This window comes from Trematomus bernacchii, unplaced genomic scaffold (assembly GCF_902827165.1).
Source record: "Trematomus bernacchii unplaced genomic scaffold, fTreBer1.1, whole genome shotgun sequence".
Lineage (NCBI taxonomy): Eukaryota > Metazoa > Chordata > Actinopteri > Perciformes > Nototheniidae > Trematomus > Trematomus bernacchii.
In genome coordinates this window covers 9662048-9685958 of record NW_022988050.1, presented here as the reverse complement: position 1 = coordinate 9685958, position 23911 = coordinate 9662048, and the positions used below count along the sequence as shown (strand labels likewise).

The following is a 23911-nucleotide window of genomic DNA, read 5'->3' as shown; positions in this document are numbered from 1 at the left end:
ACTAAATAAATCAATCAAGTCTTTCTTTTATACTTGTGAAGCATTTTACTACATAACAGTAAAAGGCAATTAAAGTATGTTTTATTTATAGTATTAATATTGATTAAAACCATGTCTCCCGGCTTTAAAAATACTCTGTTGGTAAGCATTTTGAATTTGTGGCCAAAAAAACACATTTCCTTTCGTCTGGTGTACAGGCAGCAATATGGCTGCACTGAATGACGTAAAAAAACAAGTGATAAAAGTCAACAAAAAGTATTTCCTGCTATTGAAAAAAGTGAATGAAGGGGCGCATGCTGAGGATACATTGTAGAGAGGAACACTTTGTGTCCTCGCTGGGCGGTGTGGTTGTCTTCATCTTCTCTGCGTTGGGGAACTGTGTGAGAAGACGAGCTTCGAAGTCCTCTCTGCGCTCGTACTCTTTGCCACGGTAGATGAACATTTTGTTCTGAAGCACAACAAAGAAAACAGTGAGAACTTGGACATGACATGAAGGCATTTACCAAATAATGCAAGAAGCAGTGGATATTATTCACACTTTATGTGGACATACTGTAAGGTAGTTTGTGCTCATTTTATGAATATGGCATCACTGACAACACACAGGGTCAGTTTATAGAGCGTTTCACACGAGATAAGATCCAATAGCTAACATTCATACAATGATGGCAGTCAGGACAGACGTGGGACAGTGAGAAAACCGTAATATTAACATAAAGCTACATGGATGAGAGTGGCTTTGATTCGTAAATCTACTTGGCCCGGTACTGTGGCTGGGTTAAAATGCATTATCATAATCTCCATATTAAATACTTGGAAATGAGGGTGACGGAAATTTCTTGGCACCAATTCAGTGACAAGTCAATCCCAGCTGAGTTTGGTGAGTGGGCTTGCTTGGGGAGGACTTCTGTTTTAGCAAACTGAACAACTGCAAATGGGGGCTACCATTTAGCTCGGGGCCCTTCCACTAATGGCTGCTGCTTACTACAGAGCAGATGAAGATGCCTTCAACTCACTGTAATGGTTCCTACATCTTGCCATTTTCTAATATGTGATGTAAAGTCTTGGCAACTGAAGAAGTGCCATCTTCCCATATCAGCTGCTTAATCTCCTATGGATATAACCTAAGGAGAATAGCTGAGCCATTTTTTACATTTCCTTCTTTCTTTCACAAACCTTCACTGCACAATAGCTCACACTGAGCAACCTTTACTCATGCACAGCACACCTCGCAATTCCCAAATTAATTAAAGGAATTGCAGCCATGAAATAGCCATGGGCCATTTTTAAATTAGCTTTGACAGATAAGTTGACCAAAGCTAGTTTATTTCCAGAATCCTTCCTCTAGAGCCGCAGGAGAATCTGTTTAATGAGTCTGACAATACACTGCTGCATTTTTCTGAAACAACTGCAAGCTTTTCTTTTTATCATTTACATTTCATTGTGTTCAGCTAATTTGCTTTCCTTCACTGTATATTGTATGCTTATTATGAGCAGGTCTCCCTTGAAAAAGAGATCAATGATCTCAATGGGATACAACCTGGATAAATAAAGGTTTGAAATGAAATGAAATGAAATGATTCATAAGGGAACAGGAGATGTGGATTATGTTGTGGTGCATTCTGGTCAGATGTGCAGTAATCCAGGTATCAAGATTATCGTTGTTATTATTATCCTCACACAGGGGCGGGACTGGCCATCGGGACGTTCGGGACGAATCCCGATGGGCCGGTACTGAAGTGGGCCGGTCGGACGATGTGGGCCGCTCGGATAACTCACTAGCACACCCACCCCCCCCCCCCCCCCGTTGATGATTTACCGAAGTGGGCCGGTCGAGAGTCCCAGGCTGATTTGTAGTCCCAGTCCGCCCCTGTCCTCACACCTACACTGGCTATTTCTGGCAAAGAAAATCACTGTCATCGACACACTAATTCATGCTCAATTATTTCCTTAGCCGGTGGGTTGAAAGGCGATTCCATATAGTTAGATGACAAAGCAGCACCAGCTTATATTGTTGCAATGTTATAAAGTTCAATTGAACCATATTCCCTCACCCGCTTGGCAGACAACATTTCCTGGAAAACTACAAAATGTATTGATATTCCCATCAATCCACTGTAGAATCACATCATTTTGAACAGGCACAGAGGCTGAGATAAAGGTCATTTTGTTTTCGCCGAAAACATAGATAAGTTATACAAGAAGAGTGCACACAGTGCTCCTAAAAATGTATGAGGCTGGAACGTTCCTTCATCTCCCTGAGAGTGCTCAGGGGTCTGTCTGAGGAACATTTTGAATGATAGAACATGACAGCTCATATCCGAGTGTCTCTGAATGGGCTGTGTTAGGATACATATTTCAAACCAACTTTCACACACCCTCAACTGCTCTTTAAGCGGAGTGCTCACAGGAAACTCAGTGCAGGGATTAGGTGAAGTTTGGCATTGATAGGAAAAGAAGGGAGTGGTGGAGAAATACGCAGACTGGATGCAAACAGAGAGAAACAATTGTAGAGTCTTTGGAATTCTGAGAATAACTTCAAGGTTTCTAAACGGTAAAATAAACAGTCATTCTAAAAGCTTTCTGACAATGGACTGTGAGTTTCAAGGTTAAAATTACGTCTTTACAACATTTTTGGAATACTTTAACCGTCTCTAAATAAACGCGCCAATGGAAAGAAACACAGAACTACATAAAAAAGAAGAAAACTGGGATCAATGGCTTACTTGCGTCTTCAGATCTGAACAAATTACATGATATATAGCATAGTACCCTTGTGTCTAACCACATTAACAACTAATAAATCATAAGCAGCGGAATCAAGCACTCTTGCATAAAATCAATTCTAAAGGGGGAGGATACAAAATTCCTTTATCAGAGTATTGATTTTCTCACATAATTGACTTCTCCCGGAGGACACTGCGATGCAGCAACATAAACAGCACTATGGGGTGTGAAACAAAAGCCCTCCGAACTATATTTATCTTGATAAGTAACCCACACTGGAACACTTCCCTTTGTACTCACGCGGAAATCTTTCAACATAATTATTAAATATATCAACAGGGAGTGCAGACTCAGAGCCCTCACAGCAATGTAATAGCTATTATGGATGTGACTCAATCTCATTAGGATCAAATGTGATATGCTTTATTCATAATATAGATACATATTTAAGACCAGCTTGTACGATACCTTACTGTAGCATAAGGAACAAAGACAAAACAATGAATGGTCAATTATTTTCAGATTCCTATTTCAGGGTATATGCAGGAACCCTGAAGTCAAATGTAATACCTGTTAAGACCTTTTTTAAGACCCTTTCCATACATTTGAAGACCTCATCGCCACTTCGAGATTTAACCGGTTACATTGGCGACACACTTTACCTCACATTTACTATATACAGTATTGATTGTCCTTCCTCCTTATCTTCTAACCATTTGGACGCAAACTTGCATTTCCCCATAACGATGTTGTTTAACAACCGGAGTAAACGGAGCTTCGCGTGCTATCAGTCAGTGAGCGTGCGATGTCCTGTTCAGATGACGTCAAATCCAACGGGATGCCATAAATAAACTACACAGAATCACACTACACACCTACGCAATGATTACATTCAGGCAAACTGTAGAATACAACCTCTTTGGACAATTTATATACTTATTGAAAACAAGCTACAAAATGTAATACCTTGGAAAATGCCGTTAAATACTTTTTGATAGCCTTCATTTTCGCTAAATTGATTTATCAACTATTAATACTTTTTAAGACCCCGCGGACACCCTGTATTTGGATATCCTTGCCCGGGGTAATTCAGGTGAGGTTAAACTACATTCAAAATAAATAAAAGTAGAGAAAAGAGAACTCAAAGCTGTCCTTTGAAAGCTCTCTAAGCAGCCTGTTAGATTAGGCCAGTGCAGCTTGCCCTGCCTGTAATGGAGTTCCTGCCCTGATAGATGAAAGAGGTTAGGAGGGGATGCATGGAGATCGTAAAAGACCCTTGTGGAATGGTTGTTGTTCGTAATAGAATGAAAATGGTATGAACAGAGGATCACAGTGCTTGAAACTGCACTTTAAAAGGTCACATATTATGATAATTTCCAGTTCAAGCATGCTGTCTGGGTCTCTACTGGATCACATTTACATGATAAAATGTTCAATAAACATGTTGATTTTCCCATATTGTCGGTCTGAATATTCCTGTATTCACCCTCTGAATAAAAAGCCTTGTTTGAGCACTTGTCTCTTTAAAAGCCCTTCCTGTCTGATGTCTTGTTGACATTTTCTGACTGAGGCATCCCAACAAAACTGAATAGGTGATTTTATATGCGTGTTATATGTATGAGCACAAGAAACAGTGAGGTTCAGTAAAGACTATAGTGTCTTGCTTGTGAGAAAAAAGTACTTCATCACCAGATGACAGCCTGAAAACAGCTGTAACAAGAAACATGTTCAGAGCAAGCAATTCCTCAGCACTGCCACTTTTTTTCCACAATTATATTTTGTGTTTGAATAAAAACTGATGTGTGGACAGAGCAGGACACCCTTCACAGACAGATAGCAAAGGAGCGTCCGATATGCAAACAGTAGCTCCTCAGACACTGAATACGGCCGGTGAGGAGATATCAAACGGCTGTTAAACAAATACTAAACTTGTGATAAGCTGTGATCAGATTGGCACAGAGCCAGCCAGGACATTTGGAGGGGAAGCACACATCAGTTCAGGTTTAGCAGCCAAGTATACTTTGTAGGGGTTCTGAATAGACTTCAGAGTGATTATTCCGTTTAAGTGTTCGTATTCATGATGATTAATGGCCAACTAATTGCGGTCAATTTAGAAATGAAGATGGCTTCCACTTGTAAGGAGCTCCAACTATCTAAACAAGATTAGATCTGAATGTTGTGAGATTATAATGCATGATTCAGCAGCCTCCAAAAGCAATTTACAATGTGACCGTTTCACTTCCTTTCACTTAGTATTGGGTCCATGGTGTTGTTGTGCAGGGGGTGAGGGGACTTGTGATGCAGGCCACGCTCACGGTTTGGAGAAAAAAGGATGTTCAGGTGATGGAATTAAAGGCAGTGTGATCAGCCTTTTGATCAGACAAACAAAGATTGGGCTTTTTCTTGTGGTCATTATAGGCAATCTCCTGCAGTGATGTGATTCATGCTGTAAACACTCAGATAGATATAAGGGAGAGCTGTGAGAATGAAAGACATTGTTTACATTCATGGTTTTATTTTCACACTTTTCCCTCACTCTCGGTCATCCGTCCAGCACAATATTCTTGATCTTCTATATAGCCCACCCATGCAACAGCTGTTTATGATTCACAGTGTGCTTCCTGTGAGTGAACTGTTAGTGAGGATTAGATCAGGTGGGATGCTTATCAAGTGCATCCCGCCAAAACAACCACCCTCCTTTGGGAGCGAGAACGTGTGATTCAAACTGCAACTGAGGATGAGAACTAAGCAAGCACTGGGAAACCTATTGATCATCTCTTTTGACAAGTGGCTCACCCACGCTGTGTTATTAGCCATGTGCGGAGTGCTGAGAGTTGCGGGGGAGGTATGTCGATGTGAGTACTCACGCGTAGGAAGGAGGGGAATCCTTGGCCATAATAGCCAACGGCAAAGTAGTCTGGTTTTGGCCGGATGACTTTCACTATGTTCTCGTAGAACTGGGCCTGCTTTCGCTGTTGAGATACACAAAGGGGAGCTTCAGTGTTAGGAAAATATGCTGCTCATAGGTGATCCTGTGAACAAATATCATTATTACTTACCAAAGATGCACTGAGCTGCTCAAAGTCAAACATTTCATTCTCGTACTGCTCAGCCAGTTCCTTTCCCAAAATGATTGCCTCCTCCCACATCTATTGGGCACATAAACAAACAGAGACAGTTAGTAACTTAAGTAATTATCAATATTCAAGCTGAGATTAAGCATTCCCTTTTCAGCCAGTTGAATTTAAATTAACTCTCCCAGGAAATAACATTCAAAACAAGCCCTTTGAAAATACATAAATGTGTTTTTTTTTTAATGTCAAGATTTTTTACATCACATTTTTTCATCTGAAACACTAAAACTAATATGCCATCCTCTTAGGGGGGGGGGGGGGGGGGGAGCAATTTTTCATAGTGCTGCATTTCCCCTCGACACTCATCCAATGCGGTAGAGTGGTGTCACAGATAGATATGAGCCACTCAAACATGTTGAAAGGCTTCCAAGTGGCTTTCTGATGGACTAGATTGGGGCTGAACTGATCTGGGCCAGACTGGGATGGACTGAGTCCAGACTGCTACTCAGATCAGGCTGCCATCAGCGAGAGTGGCGGTGGCATCACCATCTGGGTCTGCTTTCTGGATGACTTCGATGACACTCTCAGAAAACTGAGCACCCCCCTGGAGTGTTGGTGTATTATTGCAGCCACTGTAACACTTCCTGATTGCTCTGCTGTGTTTGTGTGTGCATGTTTAGCCAACTCTTGTCAATTTGTTGGCAATATCCTGCTGAGAGACAGTTTGCTGCAGAGTGGCGGCTGCCCCCCAGCACTGCTGACACATGCCTAGGGACATCATCTCTGAGAAGCTCTGGCTGCAGCCCTGTAGACCCATTCCAGGCTCAGCTTACCGGTTCAAACACATTTTTCTCCACTGGAAGAAAATATGAAGAGTGTGGCGGGAATAGTACAGTGACCAGGGCCTACGCCATTAGAACATGTGTTCTATCCAATGTTATACATGGCATGCTATGCACGTCCCAATGGGATGGCATCATACTGAGATGATATTCAAGTACCTCACTGAAGTAGCATGGAGAAAAAAATATAAAGCGGGTGAAAACAGCAGGAAATAAGGTTTTATGAAAACGTAGGAGACAACACAAAAGAGCCATATTAATGCATGTGTGGTGTCTGATACGCGCCTTCGTCCATAAGAGCATCAGCTGAAAGAAGAGGATTATTGAGAATCCCCGGAAAGGAATACGAAACTTCTATTCAGCTGCTCTTCTTCTCTTGCCAGAAAAAGGTATTTAACAGAGATGACAGCGACCAAAAATAGCATCCTCAGAGTCCAGGATTTATCATGATTATAACCACCCTTCTGCTTCTTTGTGAGTGTGCGTCTGTGTGTGTGTCGGAGAATGAATGCTTGTGTTTTACCTTGCCCTTGTCGAAGTAATTGATAATCTGCTGGTAGAGCTGGTCCTTAAGCTGTCCTTGAGTGGCGGCATGGTAGCCGTCTCTCTGGGTCAGGTGGGCTGCACACTGCTCGTCGGACCACTGCAGAGGACAAGTTAGCATTGGGGTCAACGATGTGCAATACAATACGGAGCAAAAGGGGAACATGTGACAGGGAATCGATCGTGATTTATAGCCGATGCAAATGGCTCCGACTGATGTATAACTGACAGGGCAAGATGGAAACTTGAGACATGGGCAATGAAACATGCGTCGATACATATTGAATGGCTCAGAGAGCATCGGTGCAATACATGGCTTTCTGTGGATAACACTTGCTGTTGTAGGAAATTATGTATTCCTACAACCCAAAAGTCATCCTATAGGTTTGTTAGCAGCTTTAGGAAAGGTAATGGAGATCATCTCTGAAACACAGGACATATGTTTAGCAAAGTGAACTAGATAAAAGGAATTTGGTTGGTGTAGTATTACTTAATTACTCAAAGCTATGGATTGTGCTTTGTTGGTTATATTAGCTGGAACAATATGGTTTTACTTTAAAATGTTTATTATGATTTTGTTTGGCTTAATGATGGTTACAAGCATTATCATGTTTTGTTTTCACTTGGTACTTGTTAATTACATGAGGTGAGCTGTTCTTTTACGTTGAAATGTATGTATGTGGACCCCAGGAAGAATAGCCAATGCTAGTGCTACTGCGAATAGGGAATAAAGAAAGGAAGAAATACATTTTCTTCCAGTAGGCTAGCCCACCAGTGATGTGGAGCTATGGGATTAGAGAGAAGCTTTGCTTGTGTTAATATAAATCTGATATAATCGAGTCATATCACGCAGCAGCGTAATCTTATTCATTACAATTGTTCTTGATTTTGTAAAGAATATAAAAAAGACTGGTGCAAAAAGAGAAACAACATGACTGCGGGTGCTTGCTTTTTGTGCTGACCGTGTACTCCATCATGCCTCTCCTCCACCCAGCATGGAGAATAATGAGGTTTCTGACAAGCTAGAGCAGCGTGGCTTACGGGGAGATGGACAATCTGATTGGCCTCCGTGTCGAGGAAGCATAATCCTGTGCGTGCTGCCGGGGCCGATTCATTACCAGCCAGTTTTTAATTGGGATTCTGCGGTGTTGTGAGTAACCTGAAGAGATAAGATCTCCTGTGAAATCCGGTCCAAGTTTTTCGTATGAGGGTTACATTTGAATAGCAAAGCCAAGGAATTTGCATACCCTGTGCAGGAGATGGGTGAGAAAAGTAATTGCTCTGCACATTACGTTACTGTGGCACGAGGAGGGATGCTGGGAGGCTTTGGGTTAGGTTATCGATTCCTTTACAGCTGAACTGCACCATTTACAGAGTTAAAGGGATCTCGCTTTATTCATGGATGGCTGATGACCCTGCATCCACAAAACTAAAGTGCTGATACATTTCTGACTATAAACAAAGTGCTGGAAATGGTTCAAACCTTATTAAGCACTGCTGCAGGAACTCTACTGGAGGACTAATTATTACTACTGGAGCCAGTTTGACTCTTTACTGCGGGTGGAAGCAGCGTTACGCATCTATTCATTCGTCCTCATTCAAGCTTGTTTACACATGCCTGTGTGGGAATACAAAGGGAGGACAGTGACTTCAGAGATTACACAGGGAGACGCTTATTGGAGAAAAAAAGGATTTATCCAGACTGCAGTTGAACAAAATGAACCAATTTCCACAATATAATAGTGAATCCCCCTCTGAAGGTATGATCAGGGACGCCACAGCTGCAGAGATATGAGCAGGATTAAAATAATAATAAGAAAAACAACTCCTGCAAATGCTACTGTGACTGCTCGGCGCGGAAAATGTGATTCAGTCACAGCTCGCTCTCCCCTGTCGGGACCTGTACAAAGGGCGGATGCAGCCAGCTATTTATGCAAATGCAGATGAGATGTAGGGTGAAACCATTTTAGATAAAAAAGGCAGAGGAGAACAACTCCAAATTCAGGGTATACCGAACCCCGTCTGGGAATAGACACTGCAGCTCTGTGTGTGAATAGGACATATTTTTGGCAAAGATAAAAAACGTTCCACACATAGAGCAAGCCTACATTAACAAAAAGGTGTGATCTTGGAGGAAATGCTTTATGATAGGGTATAAATATGTATGCATCTAATTTAAGATATCATTGCACTAAAGGTGTGGTAGAAACCTGCCGACTTTACCACATCTCACCCGAGGTGCATTGCACAGAGCAATGTGATTTATAGCAGAGGATTCTTCGTTTCCTGCTGACAAAGAGGACAGTAAAAGTAGACCTTTATCTTGAAGCACCTCAGGTGGCTGCTGCTTTAAACTATGCCTCAGCTTTTTTCAGGAAGGATCAGATACTCTGTGTGATTTGCATCGACTAGGCAAGGTGAAAAAGATGCTGCTCAGCAATTCTGCCCTTTTAGCAGCCATCTCATGCCATGGTGGGATTAAAAGGGGATGTGGCCTTATCTCTCTAAATCCTGTACACATCCACAGCCACGGATACACACTTGTTTAATGCCTGAGGTTAAATGCCAACGGCCTGACAATAGCTTAACAGTGTATTTGGGTTCTGTTTGAAGAACATTTCTGTGAGTATGCTTAAATCCTGCATGGTATGGTAAATCCTGTTTATATTTGTGTCTGTGTACCTTGAGCAGTTTGGCGTGAAGCAGCAGAGTGTAGGCAGCCTCAGTGTAGTTGTCGCACTCTTTGTGGAGGTCACACAGCTTATATAGGTACCTGGCAGGAAAAAGAAATGAAGTATGAGTCATGTCTGGATGGGTCTTTCAAACTCTAACAACAGACAGAAAGTTAACTCTGCTAGACTGACACGTCTTGACAGCCAGTTTTACCTGAAATAAAGCTTGACAGACAGGTGGGAAACTCTAACTCGTGAGATTGTGGAAATGGAAATGTATTTTTTTTTTTAATCCAATCATTTATTATGGATATCTGTGGACGGCTAGGAGACAAAATGTAGAGAAATAAGTCTATGATGGGTAAAATATCAAACTTAACTGAATTTCACAGCACTGAATACTAATGTCCGTCTATAAAATGTTTGTAAAATGTCTCGAAAGGCTTGATGGCTTAAAGATGAATACATGCTTAACAGGCACTAGGCCTAATTTGACTTACCTGATGTACATCTCTTCTCTGTCTATCTCCTTGTAAAAGTTCTACAGGATGAAAAGAGACAAACAATTTAAAATAATTAAAATGGTTCATAGACTTCCAGTTAAACACTGTCATCATACTGTTTACAAAAGGTTCAGTGTATCATGCTTACACTGCACTGTAGATTATTTTGTAACTTTTTTAAAGGACAATATTTTGGCAGGGTGACAACTGAATCTCCAAAAATATGGAGACAAATAAATATGGTCCTTTCTTGCGGCAGGAAGACATGAAGTATTTACTAAAGACAAGTACAGTGTCTGACATCAGGATCCCCCGGCTATAACATAAAAACATTCATTTGACAGCATCGAGAGAACATGACTGATTCATGCTAAATATAACCCGTCTTTTCAATGCCAGAACTCATGTGACATTTCAGTGCTCCAAAAGGAAATGTCACTTCCCGGAGGAGAGGATTTGCAGGTGAATCGCTCTGTGATAACATCTTAAAATGAACTGTGACATGTGGTTGTTATTGTTTCTTCTGTGCCGCTACAAAATAGCCACACAAAACGCTTATGAACGATGCCTAGGTGTTGATATTATAGATTTGGTAAATGATGTATAGATTCCACATGTCATTCTTGTCATCATTATTCTGATTGTGGGTAATCAGAAACTGAGAAAAAGAAGACGCCTTACGAGCACATTGACGGTGCAGCTCATGCGGTTCTCTTTGTTCTCGTCGTGCATGATGGTCCTGTAGTCCAGCAGCCTCTCCAGCAGACGCACCACCAAGCCGACGAAGTTCTCGCCCGTCTTGGCCAAGTACTTGTGTTTCCTGCAGTGCTCCAGTAAACTGTGTGCACACGTGAATGTGGAGGAAGAGAAGCCAGGGGCAGAGAGAGAAACAAATGTGAAAGCATGAATTAGACCTAAAGATTTGAGAGAAGCAATCTGTTTCTTTTTGCCCATTGAGGCAGAGTTAGCATCCGACAGTGCTCAAAGCAAATACCACAGTGGCAAGCTGTGATCGTCGTGTGATCATCAGCGCTCTGTGATTATTTTTGAGGCGTGCCGTGTTGCAATTAGCATTACCTAACTTGCGAGAGGCTCGGGCGTAATCCTGCCCATTAATCAGCACTTACATTTTCTGAAAGAGAACTTTGTACTGCTCGTCTCCGCGGCCCCCCTCCACCTCGTGATCCAGCTTGGTGATGATCTCGTTCTCAAACTGCAATTAGACAAAGCAGGCGTAAATAATCAGTGTAGCTAATTTTTCAATTCATTAACGCCATCTCCCCGTCTCACTCTGGCTCTCTCGCTGCATCAAGGCTTGGCTGAGGGGGTCTGTGCTTCCACTTTAATCGCCCTTCTCCTGCAGCACAGCTGGTTGCTTCAGCTTGTGTTTTCTGTTCTTTAATCTCATTATTATCTGTATACATTTGGTTAGAACACAGAACAAAGCTGCATCCTGACACACATCCTCTTTACTTTACTCTGTTGTTGCGGTAGCTCCTGACAGTGATGCATGGACCTTATTTCTCTGATATTTGTATGTAGCAGCTGCATAACATCAGGTTTTATTGTGCTGAAACAAACACATTTTCACTGACTTCTTTATTGGTGTGTTGGCCAAGCACAAATAAAATAGAGGAGAGGAAAGTGCTGCCAAGTAAGAGAAGATACGAACGCTGCCCTCTGTTAAGCCCAGGATTTACAGCAAACACAAAAGGAGAGAGAGTCGGTTAAGGAAATATTAGCGGCTTACAGCATTAACGGGGGTCAGGCTAATGTGAAATTGATCACATTTTAGTAAAGGGAAAGGCTGGAAAGTGGCATTCACCTCCAATGAGTCCGATCCTGAGTGACACATGGATTTAATAATCAGCGCTCCTCTCCCTTCAGAGAGGGAGGGTGGTTTAACTACCATTGTCTGAGACAGGACAACAAATTCCAGCTGACCCCAGGAAGCCTTTGTGCTGCTTTACAATTTGATACAAGTACAATAAGCTTCACATACTTTGGCTGCCCACATAAACATCACAAGGCTGAAAACTGCCTGAGACATCTTATGGCTGAACTGCTGTAGCCAAATTGATTTTCTTCAAGCAGAAAGGCTTAAATTTGCCCGGGAACGGGAACATAACATTAAGTTTCACTTACCGTGGCTGTTGATAATCGGAGCACAACGAAATGAGATATTTACATGAGAGAATTAAAAAAAGGCTTGTGGCTATTGAACTTCTTTCTGTTTATGTGTTAACTCCTGCTCAAAGTGCAACAGAACCATCCGCTACTTTTCATACAGTGATTTTGTTGCAGTGTTTTCTGTTATGTTTGAGAGGACGCACCCGCTGGAAGCTGCATGTGAAGTGAAACTCGCACTGCATCATGTCGAAGAAGATGGGGATGGTGGCCTTTCGCAACTCGATCTCAGGAACCAGCGTCATTTCCAGGATTGGACCCACCATCTCGGGAATGAATTTTATCTTGTGTGGCCCTTAAAAGGAAAAAAAAAGGGATATTTGCATATAAATGGAAAGTACAACACAACTCATTTTAGCTTAAAGTAAAACTTCTTGATCCTAACAAGTTGGGCATGAACAGATTTGCAATTAATTTATAATTAATCTGGCTGCACATGTTTATTAAGTCTCATCCGAATTATCCACAAAATCATGCGGTATATAACTTTAAACCTAACACCTCAGGTAAAAAATTGCAAAAGGCTAATTAATTACAGTGAATGATTGAATCCAATCTGGTGGAAAGATCTTATTAAGGGATCAGATGGTGTAGGTTACAATGAGAAGACTCTTAGGGAGGCACAGGTGCCCAATCTAACACTACAATCACACATCGCAATTTCACTCCATTGAGAATTGACAGCTGAGTCTCTCTGATCACACAACACAAATCGAATTAACACATGGATTGCTATATTTATCTGCTGTTTTGTACAAGTTGATTGATAATAATTGCTAGAGTAGTAGTTTGGCAGATAATCATTATTAAGAAAAACGTGTGTGTTGCTGGAGTTCTATTGCAGAGTTTGTTTGATTGGCCTTTCATCATAAAAAAAAATTCTTTGGATACAAGGGAAACTGAACAATTGTGAAGCAAAATTGGTCAAATTACCGAGATTGTACCACATGTCCCTGATTTCAAAGCCAATATGTCTTCTCATGTCCTGGTACCTGAAACACAAACAGAGGAATATGTTACACAAAAGTCAAATCATGGCATAGAAGATCAAATGCAGTCTCAAGTGAATGCAATACTAACGAAAATTAGAAGTGGCGAACAAATTAAAATGCTTGATGCAATGTAACATATTGCACGTATGAGTCATGCGTGTGTCATGTTTCAGCTGTGCCTCAGCTGCTCCAACCAAAGTTAAAGTACAATAATATGAAGATTTCAGTTTAAGTGAGAGAAAGAGTTACGATACGTCCACACGGCAGCGTGAAGCTTACCGGTGGGCGTGTCTGGCGTGCGACCAACAACCAATCACATTAATCTCCCGCCCCGGACACACAAGCACGCGGTTTGATTGGCTAGAACTTGTACTGGCATATGATTTGATTGGCTGGCGCTTCCGTAGACGCTTGAAAAGTTGAACTTTTCTCAACTTTCGAAGCGAGCAACGGAGGCAAAGCGACGCGACGGAACCACAATGCAGTTCGGCAAAGCGTGACGTCACCCCATTCAAAGTGAATGGGAAGCGTCTCTGTTGAAGCACGCAACGCTGCCGTGTGGACGTACCGTTAGAGAATTAGCCAAAATATGAGGAAAATGTGAACTAAACATTAAACTTATACGGATGCTGAAAACCAGGCCTCTGTTTTAAAGCTTCCAGCGACATCCACAACACAGTGGATGGCAGTTTCTATTTATTTATTTATCAAAGCCAGACTTATATTCTTTTGTTCTTGCAGTCACAGAGTAAAAACTGAATTTCAAAGCCCCTCCGAGTGCTGCTTTGCTTGGATGTATTGACCAAGCTAAAGACAATATACTGTATTGAAACAATGTGGGTTATCTGTTCCTGAGCTAAATACGTGGTGGAGAGCAGGTCCTTCAGTTTCTATTCATCTATTCCTGAATGACAGTTCACACAATGTCGTGACCATGGTTAGTTTGTTTTGTCTTAATTCGATATTTGGATTATAAATGTACATTAATGAGTCATTTCCACTTGTGAAAGTTTGCGACACACACTCATGCCAGCATTCAGCAGGCTGTCAGCTGTCTTCTGCTTTGTGTATTTGACATAGGACAGGACGCAAATGTTTGATCACGAGGTCTTTTTCGAGGTCGACTCTGGGCTTCAAGAGCCCTTATATAAAACAAAGATTTGGCTTTGACTTTTTGTCTAGCGTTTGTGAATGAGGGCTTATAAACTGATCAGCTCTGCCATGTCTCGGTCATGAACCAATCTTCACGGCAGCTTGGGGCCCTCTCCCTGCTGCCACACAGGCCCGGGTCACGGAGAGGACAAACAGTGAAGTGGAGAGGACAGGGAGGGAAAGACAGACAGTGAATGATGGAGAGACTAACAGGAGTGGAAACAGTAGGCAAGGAGGCAGACAGTGAGAGCAGTTCTGCGAGAAGGATCAACCACAGTAATGGATTTAACTCTTTGAAAAGCGATTTGACAATGGATAAGAAAACAGAGTAGGTTCAAGCCTGAAATTGTTTTAAGATCAAGAAAATGGAGGACACAATGGAGATAACAGTCCTCAGAGAGCCGTTTGACTTTTTTACTCATATTTCTACTGGCCTGGTATAGAAAGCTTTTGCCGCACCAATGCACGCTGTAATCAAATGTATTTTCACTGCTTGCTCACTATGGGGAATCACTGCACTGTGATTATATTTCTGAAACAGTGCCAAACGTTCAAAGTCTTTACGCTCAACCAAGACATGCTCATGGTGTTAAAATACAAGATGCAGGCAAAGTCTATGGGATCCATCCTAACTGCCATGCCTTGGTACCCACTGTCCTTTTAATATGTGTAAACATCAATTCGGCTGAAAAAGTCAGACGGTACCCAGAATACAATTACAGATCACTTGACAATGTTGGTTAATATGGAAATTCTTTTTATTTGGTCAAAACAACCTTACAACCTTGTATTCAAGCTAGATAACTGGTTTGAGATGATATTTGAACTCCCTCTTATTCTATTGTCATCTTTATTATTACTGTATATTGCAATCATCAACATTTAACAGTTCGTTATTACTTATTCCTATTTTATTAAGATGTCCCTACATTAAACAACATCATTTCTGTCCATTGCTTGTAAGGCACTTCAAGTGTGTTTTGATTTGTTTAAAAAAGGTACACCTCTTAATGATATAGTGGGCACCAATACAACAGTGCAAAGTTTTATCGCAATGCATCAGCAACACAATAAATAAACTATCTGGCATGTCTTTGTGCGACATTTAAAGTTAAATGTGTCATCAATAACTCTTTCCTCTAGTCTCACTTCCTCTCCGGCTGGTGGCGCTGCAGGCGGCTGCACATTTGGCCCGTACCAAGAATCAGACCTGCCTCACATCAGACTCTCACGCTGAGTGACTGATGGAGCCATGGTGGCACCTCTGTCTCCTTCTAACACACTGATGGCATGACACCTTGGCATGACATTGGAGAGAAGTCAAAAGATGAGAGTTTGAAGCTGGATAACTCTCCTGCTCTCTAATTAAAGCCTCTTCCACACAGTGTGACATTCCCTTGCACCCTCACTGGAATTCTGAAACCAAATTGATTGTATTGCCAATATCTTTCAAAGACATCCTAATGTATTTTGACGGAAAAGGACTGAACGAATCTTTAACGAAGAAGCTGCGTCGACTCTTTGTAGCCTGGCGGGTCAACACACTTTACCACATTTCGTTGTCAGAGGGAAGAGTGAGGCCAAAGGATTGATCTCTAAGCAGAGTATTGGCAAGATGATAGAGTATAAAATGATTTGCACGCCTCTATAAATGACTATAACGCTGCATGCATTATGTATTACATCTTTGCCTCTCATCCACACTTTGCAACTCATGTGTGTCTTATTATTCATTCCAGCACACATCTGTATATGTCGTTTTTCTCCTAGCTTGCGTTTTTATACATATAGGTGCACAGATGCTTGCTCAGGAAGAGGCATCGTGTCCTCCTCTGAGCTGCAGCAGATGCAGGATGCTGTCCTGTCACACTCCTGTAGGCAGGGGGACACACAGCAGTAACTGTCGGCTGTCAGGACTTACAACACTTCGCTGTCAGCTACGGGTCGGAGAGCTCTCAAAGAGGTGGGCTGAGAATAACAGAGTGAGGATAGATAGAGGGTCAGCGGTGAGCAGGGAGTGGATCTGGGGCTCTCCACTGCCACTGCTGAGCAGAGAGCAACACTGTGAGGAAATGGACATGGAGGAATGAGATGATGGGAACAGAATACAGGCATGGGAGCATACAGGGCAAGAAAGAATAAAACACACACGTGACTGACAAGCCGTGTTGAAACAAATGACGTGATCAAAGCCTGAAGCAAAGTCAATTCACAAAACCTGACAATATGACAGTTTTTCTCCTCAGAAAACAATTGTGAATAACATGACAATGACATTACTGCATGCTCATTTTATACAGCTCTCTCCATGTGTATGTCAGGATCTGGCCGGAGTACTCCTACATGAATAAAGAATAATTTCAGGCTTATAAAAATGTGAACTTATTTTGTGGTTGATTTTGGACTGAATAAATAACAATGTGTTCATCCAAGTTGAATACATGCTGACATCTGGAAACAAAGAAAAGGACTGAATCAGGCCAGGCGCTTTAAGTTGGGGCAAATGGGCTAATTAGTCTCATTCCCTTACACAACCCAGTTATGCAATACTGCCTGTTTTCATTTTAACTTTTTCCAGCACAGATTTGTTTGCAGGCTTTTTGATTGGACAGCAAGATTCATTTTTTTTAAGTCAGATTTTGTGTTTTTGGTCAGTATCAAAGCATCCCTAACAGCTACAAGAAGACGCATGTATCTGTATGTCCAGGCCTTGCAGTACTGTACATGTCTGAAAAACATGTTAGCATGCTGTCAGTACCCTGATCTTAACTTCAGAGGGAAACGAGGATCACCAGGACGTCACAAACATCACTGGAAGTCAGGTGTGAGAAAAGCCGATGCTAAAGAGCCATGCTCGACACAACTCTGATTTCACCCCTCTGTTCTCTGCTCCCAAGCAAGGCACAATAATTGGTATTGCAGGCAAGACTGACAGTTCATGCGTCAGCACACAGAGAGACAGGGTGAAGAGACGGAGAGGTAAAAGGGAGAAGGTGAGCTGTAGGAGGAGAGGGAGAGAGACACAGACAGAGCAGGAGAGTGGGCGGGTAGAGATAGAAAGAAAAACCCTGTATAGAAATATTTTTGGTTGCTCTGGTTGTATTTAAATGACATATTTGGAAGTTCAATAAATAGTCTGGAAATAGCAATGGCAGAGATCAGGCCTTTTGCTCTGTTTATACCAGGAATGGCAGTTCTTGTGTATGAGAATGAAATAGCTGTTTCTTTCAGGGAATGCTGACAAGTGGAGTAAGGCAGGGTGGGGGTGGCTGGGAATGTCTTGTTGGCAGTGTTTGGATGTTTGTGGGGGAGCTTATCAGGTCCGATAATAAAGCACTGACCAACGAGGAGCCTCGCTGTCAGGCTCGGGCCAGTGTGATGAATGCTTTAATGACAAAAGCTCCTCCAAATGAAGATTAGAGCCAACATGCTCTACGTTTGCCCAGAAAGCATTTACACGTTTGGCTGCATTACCAGACTCTATGAAAAACACTAATGCAGATGAATGGCTTTTGGAGGCACAGACAGTGGATGAGCGGGAAACAAAACCAATTTCTGTATTTATAACTGAGTGAAGCCTCTGGAGCAGATTTTAAAGCCTATCAAATATTTAAACTTTGTGGATTTCAAATGTATTCGACATTTAAAGACTCGGTTCTCTCTGATATTTAATGTTCTCCCCTTTATCTGTTAGGGAAACAAATAAAAAGTGCTTAGGAGCAGTTTTAAGGAGGAAGCAAAGACTTGTTTCCTATATTTCACGAGGGGATTCCAAACTTTTATACCTTGGATTTGAGTACAACATGTGCTCTGTGTAACCCCTGGAGTTACGTCGAGGCTTTGTTCAGAAGGGCAAGCAACTAGAGCAGCCTCCACTGGAGCCACGCTGCAGCGGGTTTCCCATGAGCTTTTGTGTGATGAATTATATAAAGCCTGTTCATGCTGCTGAGGGAGCTCGGGCCGTGTCAGTGCGCGATGAGGAGACCCTGTGGATTGAGCTAGAGCTTGTACTCACTTCTGGAAGATCTTGGCTCTTTTGTCACTTGAGAAGTTCTCCAGCTGCAATGACTCCTGGGTAAGGAAGGCTACAGCCAGGTGAAAGTAGTTGTTCCACAGCTGACCCACATTAAAAAAAAGACAGAAAGTGAGGTGAATAAAAAACATTTAAAACACAGTCAAAAAGCAGTTTTACAGCAATATGATTCATTCCCAAAGTCAATATGTGGGCTGGAGGGCTATTTCGTTCCATTAAATCAGAAGGTTTAGATGTGTTGGGGGTATTTTTGAGTTCATGCTCAAAAAATGAGTCTTTATATATATATAGTTTTCAGTACAGACTTCCTAATGAGAATACCCATAAGCCAAAATACTACATTTTTCAGGTACAATTGCAAAACAAATGGCCATACTTTGCTATGCTATGTGATTATATCAGGATACATTATATGCACCTTTGGGCTTTAAAAAGGGAAGAAAAAACACAACACTTTATTAATAAATCATAGAGAGCTCCAACTGCTCTAAGTCACACTAACCCTAACACTGGTAAAACTGTCGGCAACAACATTAATTTGCTTCCATATGTCAGACATTTAAAAAGCAAGCACAAAAACTTGTTCTAATCTGGGAGCAGCAGGTTAAAATATTCTGAACTGAACATCAAATTGCCGACCATTACAGAGTAATTGATGTTCCCTCTCCACCATTTTTATGTCTACTGCATACAGATTTTCTTTTTCTTTTCCCCCTCTATTCAGAAGTTCCAACAATGCCGCATCTGAAAACCCTCAGTAAAATGCCATTCAAATGACTAAAAGAACATCCTTCTTCAGGTGGGAGGGAGGACTGTCGGGGTGTTTTACAAAAGAAAAGAAAAAATGTACTGGTTCGGCTCTTACCTGTAGCTCAAAGTTGGTCTGATCCAGAAATTTCTTGTTCAGCACTTCTGCATACTGATTAATGGCCCGCAGGAACACTCTGGAAAAACAAGAAGAAACAGTTTGGATTTTGTCCTTCTGATGAAACACGCTTTTCTTTCACCACCTTAATATATAAGTATTTACATTCTGTTGTTTGTAATTACATGGTCTGACAAGTCACATTCAGACAACTGTGCTTTGCCTATACTCAAGTCGTAAGTATCCCCCAGAGAGTCATATTCACACCCCATGCAGACAGCAATTTACACAAGAAAATGTCATATACAGTAAGAACATTTTTCATATAGTTACAATAGCAAAAAAGCATGAAGCAATATGATTTGAACTTGAAGTGGACTTTATAAGAAATAATGGAAATTGTATTTAAAAAAAGACTAACTTGGGTAAGTTGGGGGAAATGTCTGACTTTGGATGGGAACCCTTGATGTCAAGAGTCTATCTACTTAAATAAGTGGCATTTCTTCCTGCACAAAGCACTACTTTTACATTGTATACAGAATTGCCAAATATGAATGAATAAATTGGTAGAATACTTTTAAAGTTGGAATCAGACAAAATAATGTTTGCCCTAAAAACAGAACAGAGGCGAAGCACAGGTTCAGTCTTTCTCTTCCGCAGAGTGAGGTACATAAGGGGCTCGAAGTACTCCTGAAAAAGATGCTATGAGTAGATGTTAATGAGAACGCTGTCTGATGGGTTAATCCACTCCGATGTTTCAGAATTAAATGTTAATAACTTAAGTGGCATGAAGCTTTTAGAGGGGAATTATGATTGCTGCTCACAAAGTCAGAGGCCCATCTGCTATTTAACTTCATTCCCTGGCAGATACAGCAATACAACAATGTATGAAGTACTCGCGGAGAGAAAAAAGAAGCCTTATCATGAGTGTGGGGGTAAACAATCTAGCAAAGCAGATGGGATAACCCAACTTTATGTAAAGTAACCCTCCAGGTTCTTATGGTGACTTAATCATAGTTGCAACTTAACCTGTTAAGCCCTGAGCCTGTTTTCCAGGTCTCAGGCTCGAAAATGACATTCCCAGAACAAATGACTATATCTTCACTTCTAAAAGGGGTAAATTAATAATCTTTTTTCTCAAAGCAATGATAAACCTGTGAGTTGGATGTAGAAAAGTCAGTATCAATACATTTCTTTAATTATAGTGTCCATCTAAAAAAAAAAAAACATTACTTATAGTGAAAACCACCCTTGAATGATGGGATAGTAGAATAAAAGCTTTAGGAATCCAAACAATAACATATAATACAGTAAGTACCCTGTATCAAGATTGATGCAAAACAAGTGACATTTGACCTTTTTAGAGAGGTTTAGCAAAAAAACAACACTTCTGGGGTCATTTGGGTGGATTTGCCAAATCTCTGGAACCCATTGGTCGATTTTGATGATTGACACCTCTTTTGAACCGTTAGAGCCAATAGAATCAAGAGGGAAGTTCCTAAAATCCATCTAAACATTACCCATTGGTGAATGAGTGATGCATAGCCAGAATGCCCAAAACCGGAAGCTGGGTTGTAGCTCTCACACACTCTATATGAAATCTCAGTTTTTGACAACAATTTTATGATGGATTATCAGTAATCATTTCAAAGTGACACAGACACATTGGATTAACCTTCAGCAGTGTTTTTATGCGTTTTAATGCCATTGAACACAACTTTTGATCAGAAAACAGCAAAGGTAAGACATATTTGCCGTTTTGGCTCCGTAAAGCTACGTTGTGTGTTGTCTGGTTTTGCCTTCGCTGCCCTGAGTTCTGGGCGCACAGTGATGATACTTATACCTCTAGAATCTGTGGAATCTCAGCTTTCATTCAGTCAGTTGGCTGAGTTTCTTCCCGTTAAGTGGGTATGACACATTAATAGGTTGTTAAATGTTAAGAAGCCCTGAGACACAGTTTCGTGAAAAAAAAGACCGGCGGGGGCTGCCGGGCTTAAAAGGTTAAGATAATGTGAGCAAAACCACACAAATACTAATCAATATTCAAACTGCAACAAATGACTGCCAAAGTCAGTAAACGAAGATACAGTGATAAAAATGGCAAGGTGAAACAAGGTCTGTTTTTATGCCATTTACTGTAAGTGGATTGCATCAAGGTTTCATGAGCGGGCAATAAAGTTGCATGAAGATGTAGCGCTCATGCAACTGACACTGGCAGGTGCACCGACATCTGCTGCAGAGCCAGCTCCAAGAAACCCCCCCCCCCCCCCTCTTCTTTGTCATAACCCAAGGTAAACGCTTATTCTAACTGTGGGAATCAGGAATTCCCCACACTTCATCTTGGAGATTCTTACTTTATGTAGGTTCAGATTTCATTGCCGTGGAAACAGGGCTTGGGTTTCCCTCATCGCCTGTCTAACTGACCTCTAACAGGAATAACCATTACTGTTGAGACGCCAATGCTTTGGGATCAGGGGTATTTAAAGCCATACAATATTCATGTCCCACATTTATCTCCATTGCTGACAAAATTCTATCCGGGGCGATGTGTGATACATATTAAGAGTCACCTTAATCATTAGCTGGAAAGGTTAACTGTCATTGAACACCTTTGGATAAGTCATTAGAAGTCCATTTCCCCGGCGCTCTGGCCTCAGAGTGGGAGACCCCCCTCCCATCTCCCATCTCCTGAGCACTCAGACAGCCCATTACCAGCATCCTGTCTGCACGAGCACAGCCCCCCCCCTCCCACCTCCGCACACCTCACTCAATTTTCTGCAGCTGTGAACATGTCAATATAGTTGATGCGCTTAACACCGGTCTAATGCTAAAATGTGGTTGCATCCACTGCGACTGTGGGCAGAGAAATATTACTGCTCAATGGGGGCTCATTATTTTCAGTTATTAATTTTCGGAAAAAAATTATGTTTTTTGAAGGGCTGTACCAAATAGTTTGAAGTCTCATTTATAACGTTAACATTTTCATCAGCCATAAACCCAGTATTTATGCACAGCTGCAGATAAAGATTAATCTACATTATTATAGTGGCATTACACCATTTACTAATCATAGTTTGCCATTGATAAAGGCTTGGATATCGGTTAACGGTGAGATGGGTCCAACTAAAGTCATTCATAATCCCGAACAGGTGTACATTTCTACAAACATTACCAAGGTAGCACACAGCTCCCACTGCTGGGTCACACAGGGAGGGAACGAGTGTGATCAATACTACTCACAGCTTCTGGCTAAATATGACTCAACAGGCAAAATGCAGCTGTAATCAAATATTTCTACTTGATCTCCCTTTTCCAGAAGCAGCACTCCTTCACGGTTTCACTACTTTTGTTAAATGCAGGCAGATGGGATCTCCTGTGCTCGCTGTATGACTGATGTGCAGAATCTGTAGATCAGCGTGAGGTGTTTTCCATAAACATGCTTTATGAATGCCGCTCTCTCATGTTGCCTTTCACAGGACAATATAAACTCCATTACCCATATGCCTATTTGTAGCCAGCAGTCTACCTGACATCAGACGTATAATGGACTCTTAATGAACAGACAGGACAGTTCTTTCGTGGGCACATCCTGCCATTAATTAAAGTGAAAAAACGTAATGAGGCGGATGGAAATAGAATATACTCTCTCTCAGTGGGCTCTGACTGAAACACTACAAAAGAGCCATTTCAAACAAGATTAAAGGCATTCATAGATTTAAAAAAAATGTGTCTTTGGAAAACATCTTTGGATAGAAATTAAGAAATTAAGAAATTGGGGTTCTTAAATAAATGTGATATACTTACAAAAGTTCTGTAGTCCAAAAGGTATTATTTATAAAAAGAAATGCAATTAATGTACAGTCATAATTAATTGTCATATTGATTTCAGGTAGGACCGTATAGTGAACGCTAAGTGCATGTTATACAGTGTGTGTTGCGCCCTGCTCTTTATAGCTTGCATTATTAACAGAGCCAAATGCCACGGGGAAAGATGCTTGGCTGCCTTGCAACATCTGTAACGGCTGGTCATTATGCTACAGAGGGGAAATAAGATGCAGATGAAGAGACAGAGACAAAGACTAAACAGTTATTTATAACTCCATTACAACTACAAGTAACACACTAATGACTGGGGAGATTTAAGCTGCTACTATAAATGTAATCAAAGACTTATCCAACTGATTTCAGAGGTTCCTTTTGCCTTCAGCAAAGCATTTCTGGGGACACCCTGGAAACGTGTAATTCCTAAAAAACAACCTGGCTTCTTACTGATTTTTATGCTTGTTTTTTCATCTGTAGTTCAGCAGGGAAATCAAGGTAG

General features: G+C 41.4%; 1 protein-coding gene across 1 annotated transcript in view; it reads right to left on the bottom strand.

Moving 5' to 3' along the window:
• Nucleotides 1-23911, bottom strand: part of dock1 (dedicator of cytokinesis 1) — a 162132-nt gene that overhangs the window by 19322 nt on the left and 118899 nt on the right. The window contains exons 30-41 of the mRNA XM_034119288.1: nucleotides 19591-19669; nucleotides 18708-18808; nucleotides 13482-13540; nucleotides 12695-12843; nucleotides 11489-11574; nucleotides 11043-11199; nucleotides 10359-10399; nucleotides 9869-9959; nucleotides 7167-7286; nucleotides 5787-5876; nucleotides 5595-5699; nucleotides 307-448 (exon numbers count right to left, since the gene is read on the bottom strand). Coding sequence (XP_033975179.1) covers nucleotides 307-448; nucleotides 5595-5699; nucleotides 5787-5876; nucleotides 7167-7286; nucleotides 9869-9959; nucleotides 10359-10399; nucleotides 11043-11199; nucleotides 11489-11574; nucleotides 12695-12843; nucleotides 13482-13540; nucleotides 18708-18808; nucleotides 19591-19669 — 1220 coding nt within the window. The remainder of the gene's footprint in view (nucleotides 1-306; nucleotides 449-5594; nucleotides 5700-5786; nucleotides 5877-7166; nucleotides 7287-9868; nucleotides 9960-10358; nucleotides 10400-11042; nucleotides 11200-11488; nucleotides 11575-12694; nucleotides 12844-13481; nucleotides 13541-18707; nucleotides 18809-19590; nucleotides 19670-23911) is intronic.